Genomic DNA, 23,301 nt, shown 5'->3' with positions numbered 1-23,301 from the left:
ATTCCCCATTTTCCGGCTAATCCCTATCTTTTTGTCAAAATTTCTCAATCTAATTTACCATATGCAGTTTTATGTTTGTTTTAAGTTTTGTGTGATATCCTTCTTCTTGATCCTTTTTCTTCTTCTGGAACCAGCCCACTCATTAGATTTGATATGTTATATCATTCCGATAAATGTTTCTCTTATTACTTAAATTTTGATATTGCTGCAAGATCCCTGGAAAGCGCACATTGGGGCGGCTGGGACCATATACCCTTGATGATGTAAAGGAATATCCACCTATAAAATTAGTGTCATCTTCAATGTCGTTAGAGGTACTTCATCTTTAGCCAAATTTCTGCTTTGCTCATATCATGAGCTTTTTCATGCAGCACTTTATTGTCTTTCCATTTTGAAAAACTAGGTGATGCTAGTATTTTTACCTCTATCCAGCATATTCATTGCTCTTTCTTTCTTACTTCAATTTTTTAATTCATTTTTTTTGGATGGGGAGCAGAGGCATGAAAAGACATTGCTTTCATCAGTCCGTGCGGAGGGTGCAATAAAGGTAATGGCTATATGGTTCAGAATGTGTTCACTATCTATCTGTTCTGTAATCTTCACATGAGTAAATTTGTTTTTTACAGGTCCTCAGTATAATTGATTCAAGCTGTCATGTTTTGGAAGAGGTGAAAAGTCCAAGCTCAATTTTATCTGGGAAAAAAGAAAATAAAGGGGTGGAAATGAATATTGATTACAAGGAGAAAGTATCTGTCAAGATATCATTTATCGGGATCTCTTTGATGGACTCATCTCCTCAGGTATGCTTTTCATGGGATCATATGTGGCCTTATCCCAGCTTCAGCTAGCTTGTTTTCTGATCTCTTCTATATAATAATTATCAGGAGTTGCTTTATGCATCTGCGAAGGAGATTAGATTTGATTTTCTCCAGAGTGTGGAGCGACAAAGTTTTTCCTTCCAAATCTTGTCGTTACAAATTGATAATCAATTGCGTGGTACACCATATCCGGTTGTTTTGTCGTTCGATGAAGACTTCAAAGGTAGCCTTGTCAGCCAAATGAGAAATAAAGATGGAGGAGCGAAGACTAAAATTGAAAGTATGATGACTTATGCTGTTGGGATCTCCTCTGAACCTAAGATATGTTTGGCGGCTTCAAAATGGAGGAATAAAGAGATGATGTTGCTTTCATTTGAATACATAAGCTTAAGGTTTGTGCAGTATCATTCAATGTTCTCTCAGATATATTCGCCAAATAATCCTTGTCGACTTACCATTTATATTGTTTACACTTTACAGGATTGGAGATCTATCTCTTGAGCTTGATCTGGAGCTACTTTTGAAGCTGCTTGAGTTTATTAAGGCAATCCCTTTGTTAAATTCTGATAATTTATCTTCAGTAACAGTGAATGATGATTTATGCAACCTGGGTGTAGTGGACAGATCTTTTTCTTTTGCTCCACAGAATTCTGAATATTTGCAAACCAATGGGGATCATCAGTTCCCTAAGAATCTGTGTACTCTATCTGATAATCACACCAATACCCCATTATTGCCCGAAGTAGTTCCTGTAGGTGCTCCTTGGCAGAAAATTTTTCTTCTGGCCAGAAGACAGGATAAGATTTATGTTGAAGCTTTTTCTTTGGCTCCTGTTAAAATGACATTGAGGTATTGTACAATCGATTGATCAAGTTTTTTTCAATTAATTTTTTCTACCTGTATTTCTCTTTTAATTACATATGATGAATCTGCAGTTTTTCAAGCAATCCATGGATGCTAAAATCAGCAGGTTTGTCATCTGGTGAATCTCTCATCCATGTAAGTCCCTGAGATTTAGCATCTGAAACTAAGATTTTGGTGCTTTCTGTGAGATACTAGTGTTTTATTTTCCTATAATCAGTTGTGGAACTTTCCTTTTCTTCATCTTTAAATGGTTGTTTACCAAGTTACAACATGATTGTGTGAAATCTTGATAATCATACAAGTGTTTGAGCATAGTTTTTTGTGATTTTTCTCTATGAGGAAAGTGGAAAAATTCTGATTCGAATAGAAGGAAGGCAAACTAAAATGTTTTCATAAATAGTGAGTGAAATCTTTTATTTTCCAACCTACCTCTTCCTACCCCAGGTGAAAACTATTGTTCTGTAGTTCCATCCAAGCCAACCATATAATTACTTATTGTACGATTAGTTCAGTGTGAACCACAACAAATACTCATCCATCCTATGAATACAGTCATTCTGTCTTACAGTGTTTTTAAGTCAGTTAGAATTTGAAATACTCCCTCCGTTTCTGTTTAATTTTCACACATACCTTTCAAGGTTACCAAAAAAGGCATGTTAAAAAGAGCGAAAAAGTAAAGTGTGAAAGTGACATGTAAATATTATTATTTGTAAAGAGTAAAAGTGGTGGGTCTCTTTTCTAAAGATAGTAAGTTAAAAGTGGATAAATTAATCTAAAAAGGAAAGTAAACTTAAAGAAAACAGAGGGAGTATAAATTTTCAGTCTGCTTGTGTTGTTGGCTAAATGGTGCTACAATCTAGATTGGTTTCTTGTTGTTTGGCTTTGTAATCCCAAGTTGTTTCCTCAATACTGATGCTATTATGTAATTACTGTTTACATCCCAAAGAAATTTTTTTAGAAGAGTGGAAAAGAGGTAATTTTATCTTTAACTTGTGACTAAACATTTATAAAGATGCCTGTGGACCAAAGTGTGGGAAAATTTCTATTTTTGGGTAAAGACTAAGCATAAGTTTGTGTTAACTACTCTGCAGCAGCTTCCTAGGATCTGCATATGATGTCCCTTGATCTCTGATACCAATTTTACATAAATTGGAAAAATAAAACTCTTCTCAGTTCTAAAACTTAGGGTCCCATAATCTCTATCTCGTTAGATGATTATCCTACTATCTCTTCACATCTACCTTTTTTTTACGTAAATAACCTTTGACAGTCAAACACCCACTTATTGCCTTAAACTATATGCTTTGATAAGTGAGCAAGCTAAAATTTGGTTGTAGAGAGTAGAACTCAATTGGCCCTTATGATTTTTGCTGTCTGATAAATGCCTTTGCAGTCGCAAGCTGCTCATGTAATGATATACCTAATATCAAAGCATAAGCCAGTTATTGAGGTTCAATATTGTTCCTATGCCAGTATGCCCTAACAAGTAACAACTATGGTTTATGACCCTGTGGTGATATTTCATGGTCAAGGACTAGTCTTGCATGGAGCTTTTAAACATTTAATTTGCCCTAGTTTTTAAAGCATTCTGTAGGATAAGTCTGTATGTCTCTTGACTTATTATCTTATGCTCACAGAGAGGTATTATGGCTCTTGCTGATGTTGAAGGAGCGCAAGTCTGCCTCAAGGAACTAACCATTACACATCATATGGCTAGCTGGGGATCCATTCAAGAAATCCTCCTCAAGCATTACAGTAGGCAATTTCTTCATGAGATGTACAAGGTACTGCACCTTGTTTGTGTGCCAGGAATAATTTACTTATATCATGCATGTTATAGTTTCAGTTTATTAAAATAAGAAGCGCTTGTAATATTTCAATCGATATCTAAACTGTTTTTCTACTTTATTGATGTATGCTTCCTCAGTTCCTCTGTTTTTTTTTTTTTTTTTTTTTTTTATTTATTATTTACTTTACTTGCAACACTTTCCATTTTTGGAAATGTTATACTTTGCATTACTTGCAATATTACTACATTTGGTTATTTCAATTGATATCTAAACTGTTTTTCTACTTTATTGATGTATGCTTCCTCAGTTCCTCTGTTTTTTTTTTTTTTTTTTTTTTTGTATTGTTTACTTTACTTGCTACACTTTCCTTTTTTGGAAATGTTATACTTTGTATTACTTGCAATATGACTACATTTGGTTATATTTATGCAATAAAAATATCATTGTTACCCTTATTTTATTTTCCAACATTTCCTCCCTCTCTCCTCACCTGCGCTTTCCCAAGCCCATCTAACCCACCACCAGATTCCACATCACCTATATTCCTCCAGCCACAACTGCTGTCAAGCATACCATTTTTTATCTCAACAGCCACAGCTACCACTCACCAGTGCCTGCCCCCACCATTCTCAATACTGTTAATAGTAAAGAACAGAAAAGAGAAAGAAACCCCCAATCCTCATTGTCAAAAGGTATATGTCCTTTTGTGTTTACAGTCTGCAATACCACTATTTTTGCACAATAAGAAGGATTTTTTTTGGGGGGTTGAAACCAACATTTAGTGAATTGAGGTGAAAGCCTAGACCAGCTCATCCCATCTGCTTATGTGGTATTTGTCTGTTAGGACCTGCTGTGGGGCTATTACTAACTTTACAATCGGAAGTTGCTTATGTCGATTGCTACATTCAGCTGTTCAATGTAATGTGCCTTTGCAAAGGATACATTTAACTTTAGTGAGGGTGGATTTTGATATGGTCCTATCTCAATCAAATATCATTTTATGGTCCCAATTTGCCAAAAATTTTTTCTTGAATGTCTTTTCTTACAAATTTTCCTATCATATATTTCCTCTGTTTTTTATTACTTGGAACACACCCTTTTTTTTCACAGTAATCAAGAAAACTGAGTTTCATATGATTTAATACACTTAAAATGGGGTTGAGAGATTGTTAGGGGTATAATTTTGTGGGCCTAGAGCTTTTTTTTGAAGAACTTTTACACAACAAAAAAAAAATGATAATAAAACTTAATTATAGTGTTTTGCAAATATTGTGACATTTCCATTGTAGGAAAGTGTTGCAAGTATAAAAAAACAGAGGAAGTAACCATGCCTTTATTGAACTATTACTTTAAAGAAAATTCTATAATAATGCTGATATTTTTGCTATTTGAGTCAGGTATTTGGGTCTGCTGGTGTGATTGGAAATCCAATGGGCTTTGCTAGAAGGGTTGGGCTTGGAGTCAAGGACTTCTTTTCTGTTCCAGCAAAAGGAGCTCTGCAGGTATATAATGAGTTGAGGATAGCATGAACTTACTAATAACATATATTGTTTTTGGTGCATTCTTATTTTTGCAACTAGAGTGTTTCCTTTTCCCAAAACCATAATCTTTAATAATGCTCTGGATATATCCTTTACCGGTATAAGATAATCATTTATTGTTATTGGGAAATTAGTGGAGATAGATAGTATTGGGGAGGTTACTTTAAAAAAATGAAGAAGAAGAAAGAAAGAAAGTGTAGTTGAGAATTTGGTTTTGGTGCAAGCTTGATAAAACTGATATTGTTATTTATACAGAATGTCCATGCTCACATGATATATACTTTATGGAAAGTACAATATAGGAGTGTTATAAAGAAGTTATTGGGATTGATAGTTATTTGGGAGTTTTCTTTGAATTTTGTTTTTTTTTTTTTTTTTTTGAAAAAAAGATAAATATAGGGTAGAGTTTGTAGAATTTGGAGGTTTGTAGTTAATAATTAGGAAAATGGCTCCTCTATTATTATGTAAGACTAGTGTATGCCTGTGTAGAATTGTTGCACTAGACATTTATAACATAGAAAAACAAAGGAAAAATACACTTTAATAATCCCAACTATTGCCGATTTACTTCTAATAATCCTAACTATGGGGTTAGTTTGCCTCCAATGGTCCTAGCCGGTCAACAATGGGTCAATAACCTATTATAACAGGTGACCATAACACGTGTCAACACGTGATTGGTCCAAATTAAAAAACAAAAAAAATAAAAAAACAATAAAAACTCATAACCCAACCAGTTAGCCACCTAACCTTCAAACCTTAACCTCCACCAGAAACCGGTAGGCCACCCCCCTTATCCACCAAAATCGGCCGGCTAACCCTCTATGACCCTCTAACCCACCATAGACCTCCGAAACCACCAACCCACCCCACCCCGACCCCAAAAACCACCAACCTAACCCACAAAATCCCTCGAAATCGGACCCCCTACTTTACTACGCCGCCATAACTGCCCCTCCTTCCTTCTCCTACCACCAAAACGGCCAGTTTCGAGTGGGGGGAAACGGAGGAGGGACGATTTTGGTGGCTCTTTTAATTTGAATCGGTTTTCCGACGAAGGGGAGGGAAGAGAGGAGAGTGGTTTAGGGGGGATCGGGTGTGTGTGTTTTGGGGGTTGGGAGGGCTGGCCAGCCATTTCCGGGGGGTAGGGAGGTGGTTGGCCGGTTTCTGGTTGGCTATGGGTTGGCCGGGAACGGTGGGGGTTGGCGGGGTTGGTTGGGATCGATTTGCTTTTTCTTTTAGTTTTATGAAAGCTTTATGTTTTTTTTAAAAAAAAAATAGGCCAATCATGTATTGACATGTGGTGTTTAAAATATAAATAAAAAAATTCCCTTTTAGTAGGTAACTGTTTTTTGGGACCATTGAAGGCAAAGTCACCCCATAATTAGGATTATTAGAAAATAAACCTTAGTTGGGATTATTAAAAGTAAATCAGCAATAGTTGAGATTATTAAAATGTATTTTTCCAAGAACAAAAGGATATTTATTGAAAATCTAAATGGCTCCTCTATTACTCCCTCCGTCCCAAAAAGAACGACCCATTTGGGTTGATTACTCGGGTATTAAGGAAGTTAAGTAACAAGAAGTAAAAGTATATTGGAAAGATAAATTTACATGGGGTTTGTAAAAAAAATCGAGAGAGAAAGTAATAAAATAACATGAAAAATCAAATTTTTATATGGGAAAGCTAATTTTGCACAAATATTGTAGCAAATTGGTGGGTGTTTTAATGCAAATGGGTCATTCTTTTTGGGACAAAGTTTTGGCCAAATGGGTCGTTCTTTTTGGGACGGAGGGAGTATTATGTAAGACTAGTGTATGCATTAATTTAATAATTAAAAAAATAAGTGTTTCATTGCACTATAAAAACAGGGTTAATCTTTTCAGTTTTTTGGAAAATTAGTTGCGGTATTTTTTATATTTTTTTTGCACCTTTCATCTTGAGGGTAATTGTGCCCAATTTAAATTATAGCTAGAAAGTAGCCCGGGCGTTGCCTCAAGTTGCTACTTTTGTAATTGTACAATTGGGGTATTTTTAAGGATTTTGGAATCTGAAATCGACATTGTTGAATTTTTTTTTATTTTATAATTAAATCATGTTGTTTACACTTATGTATATTTCTTTTTCAAATTTATAACATGCTTGATAATGGGCTAAGTTGGTTAAATAGCCAACTTATAAGTGGTTGTGTGTCGAATCCTCTTAACCTTATATCTTTATATGAAGTAATGTGGGTTGCTTGGGTGACGTGGTGATGATGTGGTATAAAGAGATGTTGGATAAATGATGTGGCGTCATAAAATGTTTGTGAAGTGACGTGACGTAATTTAAAAGGATCTATGTGGCACATGGACGTTTTTATAAACGCCTTTTAATATATTAGTATAGATTTTAGGTTTATTAAATTGTTTTCTTTGGGGGGTTGGTGGTGTTTGGGGGAGAGGGGGGGGGGGGCGAATAGGGAGTTTTGAATGTTTATGGAGAGATAGCATAATGTTTGAGGTTTGGTGTTTTGTAGGATTGTGGTCAAACTTTCTGATTTATATATTGATTATTTTGTTGTCATTCTAATCAAAACTTGTTTCAAAAAAAAAAAAAAAACCAAAGCTAGTTTGGTTTTTTTTTTTTTAATTTTTTTTTGGGAAATTATCAATAGTACACCCGTAGTTTTGACTTTTATCAATGATACACTCGTGTTTTTAATAATTATCAGAGATGCACCTGTGGTTTCGACTTTGTCTCACTCATACACCTCTTCCGTTAATTCCGTTAAAAAAGTGTTAAATTTTTTTTTAAAGGTAAAATCTTAAATTATTATAATAAAAACTTAAAAAAAAAAAAAAAAAAAAAAAAACCCAGCCACCCTCTCCCCACCCTACTGCCACCCGTCCCCCACCCCTGCTCCCCGTCGCCTCCAACCCCTCCTCCCCCACCCAGCCGGCGGCCAGCGCCCAGAGCCGACGACCCCACCCACACCCCCCTTTCCCCCACCAAGGCAACCCACCACCCTCTTTTTCCCCCTTTTTGTTTCCCGAACCCCATCCCAAAACCACCCCTAAACGCCGTCCTCCCCTCGAAACCGCCCCCCTCCTCTTCACCTCCCCCCGGAAACCGCCCCTCCCCCGGAAACCCCCCCTTAATCGACCCCTTAAGGACTCTAACGCCCTAACCCTCCCTTAATTCGCCGGCGGTTTTAGGGTTTCAATAAGGTGGTGGTTTAGGGTTAGGACCCATGAGGGGGAAAGGTGAGGGGAGGTTTCCGGGGGAGGGGGGAGAGGAAGGGGGCGTTTTCGACGGGAGAACGGTGGTTAGGGGTGGTTTTGGGATTGGGGTCGGGAAACGAAAAGGGGGAAATGGAGGGTGGTAGGCTGCCTTAATGGGGAAAGGGGGGCGTAGGTGGGGTGGTCGGCGCCGGGCGACCCTCTAGGCGTCGGCCGCTGGCTGGGGGGAGGGGGACCGATGGTGACGGGGAGGAGGGGGTGGCAATGGGGTGGGGAGGGAGGCTGGGTTATTTTTTTTTTTTTTTAAAGATTTTAGAATAATTTAGATTTAAAAAAAAATTAAAATTTTTAACGGTTTTTTAACTTTTCAAACGGAATAGGTGTATTAGTGAGAAAAGTCCAAACGACAGGTGTACCGTTGATAAATAATAAAAACACAGGTGTATCATTGATAAAAGTCAATACCACGGGTGTACCATTGATAATATCCCTTTTTTTTTTAAATGTAACTATCATCTTGGCGGATGATCATTTTAATATTTATCGAATTAAATATATTTTTTTATTTGGAGGTTTGGGGTGGTTTGAGCCGTGTGTGTGTGTGTGTGTGGGTGGGTGGGGGGGGGGGGGGGGTAGAGTTTTGAATGTTTATGGAGAGATTGCATAATGTTTGAGGATTGGTGTTACGGAGCTTTGTGGTTGAACTTTCTGATTTATATATTGATTATTTTGTTATCATACTAATCAAAGCAACTTTCCATTTAGCAGAGTCCTTCTGGGCTGATCTCTGGAATGGCCCAAGGCACTAGTAGCCTGCTTAGCAACACACTCTATGCTATGAGTGATACTGCAACACAGTTCAGTAAAGCTGCTCATAAGGTACATAGCAATCAATCATAGGCAATTAGATGGGTAAAAAATGCAGTTTGGTAACTAATAAATTTATGCCTCTAGGGAATTGTTGCTTTTACATTTGACAATCATGATGCCTCAAAACTGGAACAACAAAGGGTGGTTACTTCATCTCGGAGCAAAGGCGTGATTAATGAATTGTTTGAGGTATGTTATAGCAAAGTTACTTCAAGCTTCCTTTGATTTTTTTCTTCATGCTAATAAAAACCCACTTTACAATCAGTTATATCTTTTCTTCAGGGACTAACTGGTCTTCTGCAATCGCCTATCAAAGGAGCTGAGAAGCATGGACTTCCAGGGGTTCTATCAGGTATCCTTGGGAAAATTTACAGAATAATGCCCCTATATATGGTATCACTGACACCTGTAAATGAAAAGGTCAAAATGAACTTCCCTAGTTACTATTCTCTACTGAGAGTACCACTGATTTAATCATGGAAATTTAGAGGTGATAAACCAAAATCAACATTAGTTAGAGGTTGCTGTCGTTGACGTTTACAAAACTTTTCCCAAGTATGAATTAATTGTTTTGCTCCAAAAACATCCTTTATTATTTTATCACAATTCATCCTCTATACAAGCTATTTCCCAATTTGGAGCCTTTTGTAGTTAAATTTATTAATGACAATTACTTTAATATATTTTGATTGGTATCTGATAAACTTTACCTCGCTTCACACAGCATGCATCTATATGGCATCATGTCGGTTCTTGGAATCAACAGCCTTTGTTATGCTTGTATAATATTCCTAATAGATATCCTGGATAGAAAGAGAGTTTAATTGTAAAGAGAAAGATAAAGCATGGAAAATGAGGAGGGTTCCAGGGCATGGAAACAAATTTGATAAGAAATAGAATTTAATTCAGCTGAGAAAAGTGTGCAAAGAAAGAGAACAAGCTATCAATTTCTTTGAACCTCCCTCAATCAAATACTACATATTTTTTTCTTGCAAAACTTTGACTTATGCACGATTCATCTATCCCCCTTTGACTGACTTTGATGATTTGTAGTTAAAGAAAAATATAGTCACGTGGGATCTTGTTAGATTTGCCTCGATTATACTTTCATAATATTAAAATTTTTATAATTTATGCATATTGGTAATTAAAGATATTAGTGATTGGAATAATGCAATGGGAAGCGTAAAATGAGAAGTTTTCCAAGTATATACTTCGTAAAAGATAAATAAATAAAGAGAGGAAGTTACTCTTAAAAGTTCCAACCGCACCTTAGCCTATAAAAACACTCCTAGACTAATTAGATGATTGTTAAGTTCAAGACAAGACACAGTAGCTCCAATCCAACAAATGAGCTTGCATGGAGTCCTAGGCAATATTTGTTTGTAAGTGTTGAATGGAGAGAGAAGATAGTGATGCATGTGATGAGGAGAGAGATAGAGAGAAATGACAAATATAGCATTTGTTGCACATAATGTGTAGCAGCCTTTATTAGTCAACGTTACACAGAATATGAAACGGAGTTAGTATTAAGATTTCATGGGGTATAACACATCTAATAAGGTAAATCTAATATTGATTTGCATCTGCAACCATGACATGCAGCATAGAAACACTTGAATTTGTGGAAAAGGAAATCATGTTAGCTTTTTGGAGTTTATGAAATTTGTTACTTCTTGTACTGCAGGATTTGCCTTGGGTGTTACTGGACTTGTGGCAAGACCTGCGGCTAGTGTACTTGAAGCCACCGGAAGGACTGCACAAAGTATAAGAAATCGGAGTAGACTTTACCGAACAGGACCGCATCACTTGCGTGTCCGTCTTCCCAGGGCTTTGAGTGCAGAATTGCCCCTCGGATGCTATTCTTGGGACGAAGCAATTGGTACAGCTGTGCTCTTGGAGGTTGATGGTTCAAAATTCAGGGATGAGGTCCTAGTAATGTGCAAAGCACTGCAGGTTGCGGGGGAATTTGTTGTTCTTACTGAAAAACTCATATTGATTATTGAATGTTCTAGTTTAGTAGATCTGGGAAAGTCCGTGTTTCAAGGAATTGTTGCAGAACCAGAGTGGAAACTGGTAGCTGAAATTGCTTTGGAGAGTGTGATACATCATAAAGTTGATGGCAAGGTTATGCACATTGTTGGAAGCAGTTCGGAAGCCCTGATTGGGAAAACTCAGCATCATCACCATAGATGGACTGGAGGTAGGATGAAGCTATGGAGTAAATCTCCAAATCCACTTCCACTCTTTCAGACTGATTTGGAATTCTCTTCCAAGGAAGAGGCTGAGTACTTCCTGGAAGTTTTGTCGTCTACAATCAATAAGGGAAGAGAGCAAGGTTGGGGAAAGATGTACCTTCTTCACCAAAGTAATTTAAGAAGGTGAATAGTCCATTTTCTTGCATTGTAAATTTGTAGGTATTTGTAAGAATTGTAACCTGTAAATCCACCCAATTTTGTATCTTCATATGTTCCCTTGCCGTTGATAGCAAAGCTAGTATGTGTCTCAATTGCACACATTTTGTAAATACGAATTACAGTGTATAGGATTTTGTACATACATAATTCACCTTTTATATGTTCATCCAAGTTTTTTATAATTGAAATTTTCACTAAGGTTGATTCACCCAAGATTTATTATTATATACCCGACCAATGTTTTGGGTGAGACAATCTTACACTTTTTTAAGTCCATTGAATAGTAAGAAGAGGCTTTCCAACTGTTAATTTAAAATTACTGTCTACTAATGCACATTTTGATTTCTGGTCAGATAAATGTCGTGAGGAAATGTTTTGAGTTTTTCGTGGTTTGGAATGCAATTTCTATTGTACTCCCGGTGTACCATGCTCACGGTGCTCTAGGATTAAAACACAACACAGTTATTAAAAAAAAAAGATATCCCTAAACGAGAACAAGAGAGAAAAAATCTGATAAAAATTAGGGATTATAATATCCTAAATTAGTCAATTAAAATGGGAAAGGGGAAAAAAAGGAGAGAGAAATTCAAAAAGCATATTGGAATGCCATTAATGATGGCAGATTCAAGAAGGAGATAAGTGCGAAGAAGACGATCAAACAAAAGCAGCAGAATAAAACTAAATGTATAGAATAGCATAAAACAGAAGGTTTTGCGTAGAACGGACTCACGTGAGTCCAGTTTATAACCTTCAAACACACCACCTCCATTTTCTCTCTCCTCCATTATTACAATCCTTCATTCATCACCATTTTTTTTTCACATTTTCTCTCTCCTCCTCGTTTGGATCCTTACCTCTTCTCTTATTGAAACCAAAGCATCAGCAGCAGATATTAAAGAGCGATAATTCGCGACCGTAACTTCCTTCATCTGCCGCCACACCGCAACTTCCTGCATTTGCCGCCGACCATTATCTGCCGCCATCCACAACTTCCTGCATCTGCCGCCGAATGCTCTCCGCATCAACTCAAAGAAGCTCATTAATATATATGCTGAATGAAATATCTTGAACCTGCTGATATGTTCTATAGGCGAGTTCAATACTATCTAATATATATGCCTTTGAGTTCTATTTTTTTTTTTTTTTTTTTTTTTTTGTTGCTGTTCCTGCCAGAAATTCGAAAATGATGCAAAAATTAGAGCTCAGAAATGGAGAAATTGAGAGAGAATCTTACTTTGTGAACACAATTGAGCGTTAAGATAATGGTGTCTAATGTAGTACTCTGTAAGGTTTTGTAAAAGAGAGGAGCTCCAACAACAGTTTATATGTCTGACCAATATTATCTAATACTTAACCAAAATTATCTAATTTCTAATACTTATTATCTGATTTCTGACAAATATTATCTAATTTCTGACACTTATTATCTAATTTCTTATACTTTTTACTAATATCTGACCAATACTATTTAATTTCTGATACTTATTATCTTAAACCTGACCAATATTATCTAATACCCGATCAATATTATCTAATTTCTGACACTTATCATCTAATTTCTGACCATTATTATCTAATTTCTAACTGTTAATTTTTTTTATTTTTTTTTTGTATGATGGACTCACGTGAGTCCTTTCTAAACAATACTTTTCCAGCATAAAAATATTGAAAGAATAACGTAAGGTTATATAGAAAGTAACACAATATAACAATATAAATAACACAATTAGTAACATAATTATATTTATCAAAATAACATATGGTGTCTGTAAAATAACACATGGTTTTAACAAAATAACACAAGAACGCAATTGAATAACAGAAGCCTAAGAAGTAAAATAACATTAGGTTTTAAGTAAAATAATTTCATAACATAAATTAATTGCATATTAAATACTTTCAAAGACTAAAAATAACACAAATTAAACACAGAATAACATAAGAACTAAAGAACAATAATATCATCTTGAGATAACAGTAGCCAAAAATCAAAATGTAGAAGCAAAATTTGTTTATCTCCTTTTTCATCTTCATCTACTACATCATATCTCCATGTATTAATTGCATATTAAATTTTTAAAAATACAAAAATATCACAAATTAACACTAATTAGCAAAATAATTTACAATTATTCAAAAACTTACTTCAAGTATTAATTTATGTTAGTTTTGGGCTTGCTTGAGTAGGAATTTTGTCTTCAATATTTTGCAGACATGCAATTGAAGATTTTTCACTCCATTTCAAAAGGAGAAACTGTAATTTCAAACTGGGAGAGAAAAAAGAAAAGTGGGTGAAGAGAGAAATAAAATGGTTTGATTTTGATTCTATCTAGCTTATATACAATTTAAGTTATTTTATTTACTTCATTTGTTATTTCATAAAATAAAATTTCGCATGCGCTTCTTTTAGTTGGGTTTTAGCCCATTAATTTAGGTTGGACCTGGAGTACAATATTAAGTACTCCAGGAGTATCATATACTAATTGGTTTGGAAATGATTAAGTAAACTTATATTCTATCTAGCTTATATACAATTTAAGAGCCTCAATCATTAAGGTCATGTTCCGCGAAACATTGACATAAAAGTAACTACTATATTTGCTATAAGAGTAACCATTAGTTGTGTGTTATGCGAGTAACGGTTGATTGTCAACTACTTTCGTTAGTAAATGTTACTTGTAAATATAAATTTTTTGGAAATCGGTATGAATACGTTAGGTAAGAATTAGGGGTTTTGAAAAATAGTAAGAATAAGTTAAAATAATCTCAGTTCAATAAAATATAAGTTTAGTTCATTTAAAATAAGTTCAGTTCAATAAAAATAATTGCAGTTAAGTAAGACAGTAAAAATCAGTTTTAGGTTTTTAAAAAAACATAAAGTCTTATATGTGGTTGGCCACACGGTGTGGCCATCCATCATGAGCATTATTTCGTTAGTGTTATAGGGGTTACTTGTTCAGTTTTACAGGGGTTACTTCGTCAGTGTTACAGGGGTTACTTAAGGGTTACCTGGTCAGTATTACAGGGGTTACCGGGTTAGTGTTATAGGGGTTACTTTGTTCTTTTATAAGTGGCCACATGATGTGGCCAGCCGCACACAAGACGCACTGTTAAAAAAAATGGTAATTTCAGTTTAGCAACATTTTTTTTATTTCAATAAAATTAATTTCAGTTTAATTAAAATAATTTAAGTTCAACAAACATGTTTTCATTTCATTAAAAATAATTTCAGTTCAACAAATAAGTGAAGTAAACATGGCTAAATAAGTTCATCTCCCTATAATAATTTTTTTTACTACTTACATACAAATGTATAATCGTATATGCATTTGCGCGAGTGTATCCCGGGCTAAAAAAAGTTAATTTATCACTCCGTAGAAGAAAACTACGAGTAAGAATTTGTTTTGATTTACTTAATTAAATTGATTGGACCTAAATTGATTGGAGCTAAACTGAACTGATCTAAACTGAATATAGTTTGTGTATGAGAAAAAGAAATTAGGAACGGAACTAAAATTAAGTCGAAGTGAATAGGCACAAAGGAGTAGACCTGGCAAATGGGTCATTCAGGTCGGGTCATTTCGGGTCGGGTCAAGTTCGGGTCAAAAGGTTTTCAGGTCAAGTTCGGGTCAAAAGGTTTTCGGGTCAAGTTCAGGTCGGGTCGGGTATCGGGTCGAGTTCGGGTCAAGTCAAGTTTGGGTCGGGTCAGTTCGAGTTGGGTCAATTTTCGGGCCAGGTCAGTTCGAGTCGAGTCAATTTTCGGGTCAACTTCGGGTGATGCATTGGGTTACACATTACAAATAAATAAAAAAAAAAAAAATTAAGCCAATTTGATTGCGGTTTTTTTCTATTTCGGTTTGCTAAGGTCAAGTCTTTAGCTTAAATAGATTCTGGTCATTTCAGGTATAAGATAATTTTGGTTCGGGTCACTTTGGGTTTCGAGTCTATTTGGGTCAATTAATTCAAGTTAAAGGTCGGGTCAACTTCGGGTCGAGTGAAATTCGGGTCTCGGGTCAACTTCGGGTAGGGTCATTTTGGGTCTCGGGTCAACTTCGGGTCGGGTCATCTCGGGTTTCGGGTCAAGGTCGGGTCGGGTATGGGTCGGGTTGATTCGTGTATTGGGTCAATTTCGGGTCACTGGTTTTGGGTCAATTTCGGGTCATGGGTCGCGTCAGGTCATCGGGTCTGGGTCAGGATTGCCAAGTCTACACAGGAGTATTGATTTATCATTTATCGTGGGCCAACCGGCCAATCTACATTGCCATAATCTCCCGCATTCTCCAGGTGAAATCTGGTTATCAAAATTCTCAATACAATCTTCTTTCTTTTTACATCCCAAAAAATTCCCAGGAAAAAAATGTACTCAGTATAAATCCTACGAGATCAGAAATTTTCAAAAATCAACTTTCAAAAATTAAAATACTCAATCAATCAATAAATCACATTTAAATATTAAAATTATAAAACTGGTTCAAAGCAATGAACTCTGATTCTCTCTCATCTTCTTCATCTCCTTCTTCTTCTCCTTCTACATCGTTGTTTGTCACTCCGCCATCATTGGTTGAATTGGGTCCTTCTTCTCCGACGATTTCTCCATCTGGGGATGCTCAATTTTCCCCAAAATCATCGTCGTCGCCGCCGCAATCTCCGCCGCGAGTTCCGCCGCCGATTTCAGGGATTTTCACCATGACTACTCGGGATCCTGATGCTGTTTTCAGTGGTGGTGGTATCAGGTGTTTTTTTCTTTCTTTTTTTCATTTTTTAATTCCCATTTTACTTTTTTTTTTTCAATTTTTGTTGGTGGGTAATTAATTTATTGCCATGGGTTTGAAAGTTTTGGGTTCAATTTTGAATTTGAGTTGATGGGTTATTGTGGGATGATGCTAAATTTTCTTATTGATGTATACATTTGTTTTCTTGGGTTAATTTTGAAAGAATATGTGGGATTGTTATGGTTAGCATTAATGCATTATGGTTTGATTTTTATACTATATATTGAGTTGGGAATATGTGAAAATTTTGAACTTTTGTTGTTTGTTTTACAAATTTGCATGCTTTCAATTATATAGTGTATGAACTATGAAGATGGAATGGAATTGTAGGCATATGAAAGTGTGGTTGTACACATCTTTTACCTTGAAACATGTTATTATAAATTTATAATTGATGAACGATATCGAAAGAACGGGGGTGAGCACTTATTGAAGAAGGGATTGTAATAGTACTGTTTTTTTTTTTTTTTGGTTATAAATTGATGAGTATGGCTTGGTGTTTTCTGACTTATATGTGTGTTTGAATTACCGGGGTAGCGGATTTCATTTGTTAATTGGCTTCTGTAAAGTCTAAGGGGTAAGGAATTTGGAGAGGCTTCTCAAGCTGCATTGCAGGCTGATTTTTATCTTTGGCCTTTTGTATAGTGTGGTTTAGTGTAATGGTTTATGGAAGTGAAATTTTCTAATACTTTGTGTGTGTTTTGTGTTAACTGGAAATTGCTTGCTATGGCTATTGGCTTCTCTATTGATGTTCAAAAATAACTTTAATTAATGGTTATATAAAATTACTCCTTTGAGTCCTTTCCAACCATAGGCCAGAGTTTTAGGAGAGGCACGGTAATGAGGTATTGTATATTGTATTCCTGTTTTTCTGTTCTATAATATACCAAACAAGCAAGGAGAGGCAGTAGGATGATGAAGTATTGTTCCAACTTTCCTTGTTTTATGTGAAGTAATAGAAAACAAGGTTGTACAAGTGAACAAGTTTTTACTTTTAGAAAAGATATTAGATAATAGATATGTGGTAAAGTTTTTGATAGAGATAGTATTAAAAGAATGGAACTATGAAAGTTGTTATTTAAAAAGTGCATCCAATCTAAGGTTTGAGCAATACCATTGCTGCTGGTTGCTTAATAATTAATCCTACTCTTCCTTTCACCTTTAGTATATGTGAGATACTCAACATTTGATATTGGTATGGTACTTAGACACTTCTTCTTGAGCTTTAGGAAAAAAAATTCATAATATAGGCGTGTCTGACACTTAGACACATACGTGTCAAATGAGCCTGAGTAAATTACATCACATTAATATTATTATTTCCAACATTGTTTTGGGTGGCTGAACAACTGATGGAGCTTTGGTTTTTTGATAGCTTTCTAACTGGGGAACGTAGTATAAGGTTCAGCTATGGATATTCTACTTTCAAGGGTAAGCGAGGCTCAATGGAAGATTATTTTGAGACAAAGATATCTGAAGTTGGTGGTCAAATGGTTGCATTTTTTGGTGTTTTTGATGGTAGGTTCAAACCTTCTTTATTAGTAAATGTCAAGGTCTCTGCAACTGAGATACAAATTTTCTATTTTGTTGTTACCTTTGATTCAAACATTAGCCGTCTGTCTCGCCAAAAGGAAGGTTATGAAATCTTGTATGTAATGTGTCTTTATTCTAATTTATCGTTTCCTGTTCCATGTTTAGGTCATGGAGGTCCCAGAACAGCTGAATATCTTAAGAACAACCTTTTTAACAATTTATGCAATCATCCAGACTTTATTTATGATACAAAATCAGCTATTGGTATGTACTTGCTCAACATGCTGGTAAATATCTATTTTTTCCTACTTCCATAACGCATTTCAATCATGGATCACTTGTAATGATGATTTTCTTTTATTTTTCCTTTCATATTGTAGTTGAAGCATTTAAACAGACTGATGCCAATTTCCTCAGTGAAGATATAGGACAACAAAAGGATGCAGGATCAACTGCATCAACTGTGTTGTTGGTTGGTGACCGCTTGCTAGTTGCCAATGTGGGCGACTCCAGAGTAGTCTCCTGCAGAGATGGATCCGGTAAGTTCAATGCCTGAATTGAGTGTATGTTCATTTGTCTGCATAAATAAAACAACATTTGTTAAAAGAAAACAGATTTTAAGAGAAAAGATGGTGGCAATGTAGCATCATGTCTAATTATTCTTTCTAATTTGTTAAAAGGTTTTATTTATGTCTGAGAGCTTATAAATTATAATGTCCAATATCTATATACTATATATTGGACTTGTTTATGTTCTCTTTTTAACTCTGTCAAGAGAAAAAGGGGTGTTTAAGGATAAATGGAATACAAGTAAAAAATATTTTAGGAATAATGCCACAAAGTTCTATTTATGTTGATAACAGTTGAAAAGAATTCTTTGCCATTAGCAAATACTCAAAATGGAGCCAAAAAAGCCACTTTGTTCACACATCCTTTTAAATTAAATTGGTTGGAACTAGAAAATTATGGTACCACTACCTTAGATCCAAAAAATTTACTTGGTGTGAGAAATAAGTTCAAAAAGTAGAGGTAAGTTATTAATGATATCTGTTTTCATTGTGTTTGAATGCAGCTATTCCATTATCAATAGACCACAAGCCTGATAGAGCTGATGAACGTCAAAGAATTGAAGATGCCGGAGGCTTTGTAATTTGGGCAGGTGATTCAATCTCTGATTTTCACAATGAATTATAGCTCTTTATAAGTTTATGGAAATTTTGTTTTTTACCACCTCGCAAAAACACGAAAATCTCTTTTACCACCTCCCAAAAAAAAAGTATTACTTTACCACCTCATAAAAAACACGAAAATAGGTTTTACCACCACTTAACTGATTCCGTTTAAGAATCCGTTAAGTGGGCCCATAAAGCCACGTGTCGTGTTATTATTGGCCAAAAAAAGAAAAAAAATTAAAAAAAAAAAAGAAAAAAAATAAAAAAAACCTAAATCTACCCAGCCACCACCACAGCGCCACCACCGCGCCACCACCCAACCCACGACTGCCCCCCCAAACCTACCACCGGCGGCGCGGCTCCACCCCCTCCCTCTCCCAACCCACCTGAACGCCCCCTTCCCTCTCCCGCAACCGCAATCGACCCAAAAACCACCAACCCACAACCCTCAATGACCACGAATCCCCCAAAACAGCCACGATTCCGGCCACAAATGGCCGAAATCGGCCGGTTAAGGCCACTCAGCCTTAAAACCGGCCGATTTCGGCCATTTGTGGCCGAAATCGTGACCGTATTAGGGAAGGAGGGTTTTGGGTTTGGTGGTTTTAGGGGGTGTTACGGTTGCGGGAAAGGGGAGGGGGAGGGTTCAGGTGGGTTGGGGGCCTTGGGGCTGGTGGTGCGACACGGGTGGTGGTTTCGGGGAGTGCTGTGGTGAGTTGGGGGGAAGGCGGCGGTGGCGCTGTGGTGGTGGCCGGAGTAGTTTTAGGTTTTTTTGTTTTTTTTTTTAAATTTCTCTTTTTTTTAACAAATAAAATGCTGACACGTGTCACCGTGGGCCACACTTAACGGAATTTTTGGATGAAAACCGTTAAGTGGTGGTAAAACCTATATTCGTGTTTTTTATGAGGTGGTAAAGTAATAATTTTTTTTTGGGAGGTGATAAAACAGATTTTCGTATTTTTGTGAGGTGGTAAAAAACAAAATTGCCTAAGTTTATTTTATTAAAAAAACTAAAAAAATTGTTTGTTTACACCTTCCTATGTAAAGCATTAATAAAGATTCACCTAGGTTCTTCTACTAGTGTTATCTATTTCAAAACCATAGGATGCTTCATTATGGAACATACTTGTGATTCCAAGTATAACATTAAATCAGAGTTTGCAAATTTGATCCTTTTTTTCCCTTTTTTTTTTTTAATTTTTTTTTTTAATTTTTTTTTTAATTTTTTTTTTTTTTTTTTTTTTTTTTTTTTTGGGCTTTTGGCTTTTTGCGTTACCTTTAATCAGTCTGTTGTATATTTGGCAAAGTTTGCAAGCAGTATTTCTGGTTTACTGTCAAGCAACACAATGCATTTATTATTAATGATCAACTACTGCTTTAATTACTTTCTTTAAAACTTCACTAGGCACATGGAGAGTTGGAGGAGTTCTGGCAATTTCACGAGCATTTGGTGACAAATTACTCAAACAATTTGTGATAGCTGAACCTGAAATTAAGGTAGCCATCTTACTTGAGAGTAGACATAAAATTCTCAGCTTCACCTTCTTGTGGATTTTGCTAGTACCCTTGCCAAGATCATCTGAATTTGCATTTTATAGTTGGAAGTCTTGGAACCTCACTACTACATTGCACATGACCTACTCTGTACTTGCTTAGTTGGCTCAACTGCTTGAGAATAGGGTAAAAGGGAAATTCTATTCTGTTGTGAACCTTGTAAATGAGCTTGATAAGATGGTAAAAAAAATTGGTCTTTCTATGACAATCATAGTTAAAGTTATTACTTTATATTGGTTCATAGGGTTTTCCTAAAACTGATAGAGCTACTGTCATGATTTTTTATTTAATTATATTTACTTGTTTATGTAGTTTACCTTGTTTCATGTGTTTAACTATCCAGGAAGAAGAGATCGATGGTGTAGATTTCATCATTATTGCAAGTGATGGGTTGTGGAATGTTATCACAAATAAGGCAAGTTATGGCAAATTACATTTTTAGTTTTACTTACTTTACAAAGAAAATGTGTTTGGGTTGTGATGTTTTGTCTTTTTGGTAAGCATGGCATAGCCTAGCCTAGCCTCCATTATAGGTGCATGTAGGCTTATACCTGGGGTGCTTTTAGGAAGGTTATTGGATTAAAAAAAATAAAATAAAATCATGGATTATGCTATTCAGTCTTAGTCTTTTCTGTATGTGACTATTTATTTGGATATTGTTTGATATAAAGTGTAGTTATTTATAGTAGTAATCAAGGCACTTCTAATCTTCTATCAAAAATGAATAAATAAAAGACTTATTAAAGCAGGGAGTTAACTGAAATTTATCTAAAATGTGTAACTGGTATACATTTTGTGTGATCGTAATGATAAGAAAATTAGTGTTGGAAATTGAAGATGTTGAATGCACTCAGGTTCTCTACTTTTAAAGTAGGCAAAGAGAAGTGTAAATGTTTGAGGTCTAGCTTGGACAGTTCTGTTAGAAAATATGATGGAGAAGCATTTGTCATCCACCACTTGAAATTTTGCAAGGTGCTATCCTGACCCAATTCCTAAAGAAACACTAGTTTGACAGTTTGACATGCTCTTAATTACAATTATTGATAAGTTCGGGAGTATAATGAGAAGCAAGAAGAAGTTTTTTCTATCTTAATGTGTGAATTGGGCTGAAGTTGTTGCAGTTAGTGCCTAGAGAAATGAATATATTGATATAAAGGGAAAGAGATGATAGTTTCAAGATGGCATACAATGCAGTTTTGTTTGGGGATGCAAAAGATGGCATGCATTCATTTTTTTACTAATGTTTTGAAAGAAGCACTTAATAACTGCAAACAGCGGTGTATCAGGACCCTAATTCATTTATATGAAGAGGATATTCTATGAAAACTAACAGTGTAAATGGAACCTTATCAATCTTTATCAGTAGTGTAAATACAGTTTACATGTGACACAATTTAAAGTTTTGCCCTCAAAAAATTCTTTATTCCTTTGTATTGCTGATATTAAGTTGATTCAGGACCATTTCATGGTCTCATGCATGCTGGTCTCTACAATTAGGAGTGCACAATCTGGCATCATCAATGTTTCATTGCCTAACATTCAATAGGATTGATTTGCTTGTTTTGCTTAGTAATTCTTTCTAGTCTTTTGTAATTGACTATGGATACACTATTCGTCTTCAGGATGCCGTTTCACTTGTGCAAGACATAAAGGATGCTGAAGCTGCATCGAGAAGACTTACGGAGGAGGCTTTTACAAGAGGGAGCTCTGACAACATTACATGCCTTGTTATTAGATTTGAAAATGAAGATTCTCAGTAGAATTTTATCTTCCCTGTGCATTTTCTAGGATCTTATACAAGTACTTGGTAAGTTATGTTGCAGAATTCGAAGGGAAGCAGACGAACCTAATGTCTGAAAAAGTTGCTCTTTAGATGTAATTTACCATTCTTTTCAACATTAGAATTGTTTACTAGTCTGTAATTGAGTAGGCAGGCCGGGTTCCAGCATGCTGGGTATTGTTTCTCTCTTTTTGCATTGTTAATCTATTACACCCCTGTAATATAGTGTCATTTAGGGCCTTTATACCGGCCAGCATCTATTACTTGAGTTTCGGTTATGAAGGTCTGTAATACTACGTAATAGTTATCCGTTATACTTTCTAGTAGTTTCTAGTCCAGAAGATAGGCATGCAATTGCTTAAGAATTGCATAAGAGCGACAAGGCCTATAACTTTATTCTCTCATTTTCATGTTTCGAACTCTTGAAGAAAGAAAAAGGCCACAACATGACAAGAAAACTATGTATACTGTAATTATAATTATATGCTTCCATATCTGAGCCTTTTTTTTTTTTTTTTTTTTTTTTGGGGGACAGATCTTTACATTTTCCATCAAAAATAAGATGCTTTGATAAAAAGTTCTAAATTATACTTTGAATCTTATTTTGCATTAGTGAAGTTACCCATTGATGGAATACAATGAAAATTCGGCATTTTTTTTTTTTTTGGTTTCTTTCCTCTTAACACTCTATTTGGATCTATTTATTCTGATTTAATTACACAAAGTTAGTTCGATAAGTTAAGTTAAATTTAGACAAAATTACTGAAGGCATATTCGCTTAGAACAGTTAGAAGGTAAGAATCAAACAATCATATGATCTATCAACCACATTTCTTAATATAGATTTGCATGCAACACACGATTAAGGTCAACACAGTTAGCATAAAAAAAATTCAAAAAAAATTAAATATGTTAGTTGTTAAGTTCCAATTGTTTGTCTCTATTATTTTTGACACACTTTAATCTAC

At 35.4% G+C, this 23,301-nt stretch overlaps 2 protein-coding genes across 2 annotated transcripts in view; both read left to right on the top strand.

Moving 5' to 3' along the window:
• LOC145613695 (uncharacterized) overlaps window positions 1–11,686 on the top strand; it is a 43,800-nt gene extending 32,114 nt beyond the window's left edge. Inside the window, exons 37-48 of the mRNA XM_081668774.1 lie at window positions 213–314; window positions 497–547; window positions 627–800; window positions 885–1,210; window positions 1,299–1,667; window positions 1,754–1,817; window positions 3,320–3,466; window positions 4,870–4,974; window positions 9,004–9,114; window positions 9,190–9,294; window positions 9,388–9,457; window positions 10,793–11,686. Coding sequence (XP_081524900.1) covers window positions 213–314; window positions 497–547; window positions 627–800; window positions 885–1,210; window positions 1,299–1,667; window positions 1,754–1,817; window positions 3,320–3,466; window positions 4,870–4,974; window positions 9,004–9,114; window positions 9,190–9,294; window positions 9,388–9,457; window positions 10,793–11,490 — 2,322 coding nt within the window. The 3' untranslated portion in view covers window positions 11,491–11,686. The remainder of the gene's footprint in view (window positions 1–212; window positions 315–496; window positions 548–626; window positions 801–884; window positions 1,211–1,298; window positions 1,668–1,753; window positions 1,818–3,319; window positions 3,467–4,869; window positions 4,975–9,003; window positions 9,115–9,189; window positions 9,295–9,387; window positions 9,458–10,792) is intronic.
• Window positions 11,687–15,809: 4,123 nt separating this feature from the next.
• On the top strand, window positions 15,810–22,602 carry LOC145613180 (putative protein phosphatase 2C 11). The gene is made up of 8 exons (XM_081668244.1): window positions 15,810–16,255; window positions 17,670–17,812; window positions 17,993–18,091; window positions 18,208–18,366; window positions 18,900–18,986; window positions 20,405–20,496; window positions 20,897–20,968; window positions 22,176–22,602. The coding sequence occupies exons 1-8, from the start codon at window positions 16,002–16,004 to the stop codon at window positions 22,311–22,313; spliced, it is 1,044 nt and encodes a 347-aa protein (XP_081524370.1). The 5' UTR covers window positions 15,810–16,001; the 3' UTR covers window positions 22,314–22,602.
• Window positions 22,603–23,301: the final 699 nt, after the last annotated feature.

This window comes from Chenopodium album, chromosome 25 (assembly GCF_948465745.1).
Source record: "Chenopodium album chromosome 25, dcCheAlbu1.1, whole genome shotgun sequence".
NCBI lineage: Eukaryota > Viridiplantae > Streptophyta > Magnoliopsida > Caryophyllales > Amaranthaceae > Chenopodium > Chenopodium album.
The sequence above is the reverse complement of the archived record's forward strand: the minus strand, read 5'-3'. Positions and strand labels throughout refer to the sequence as shown.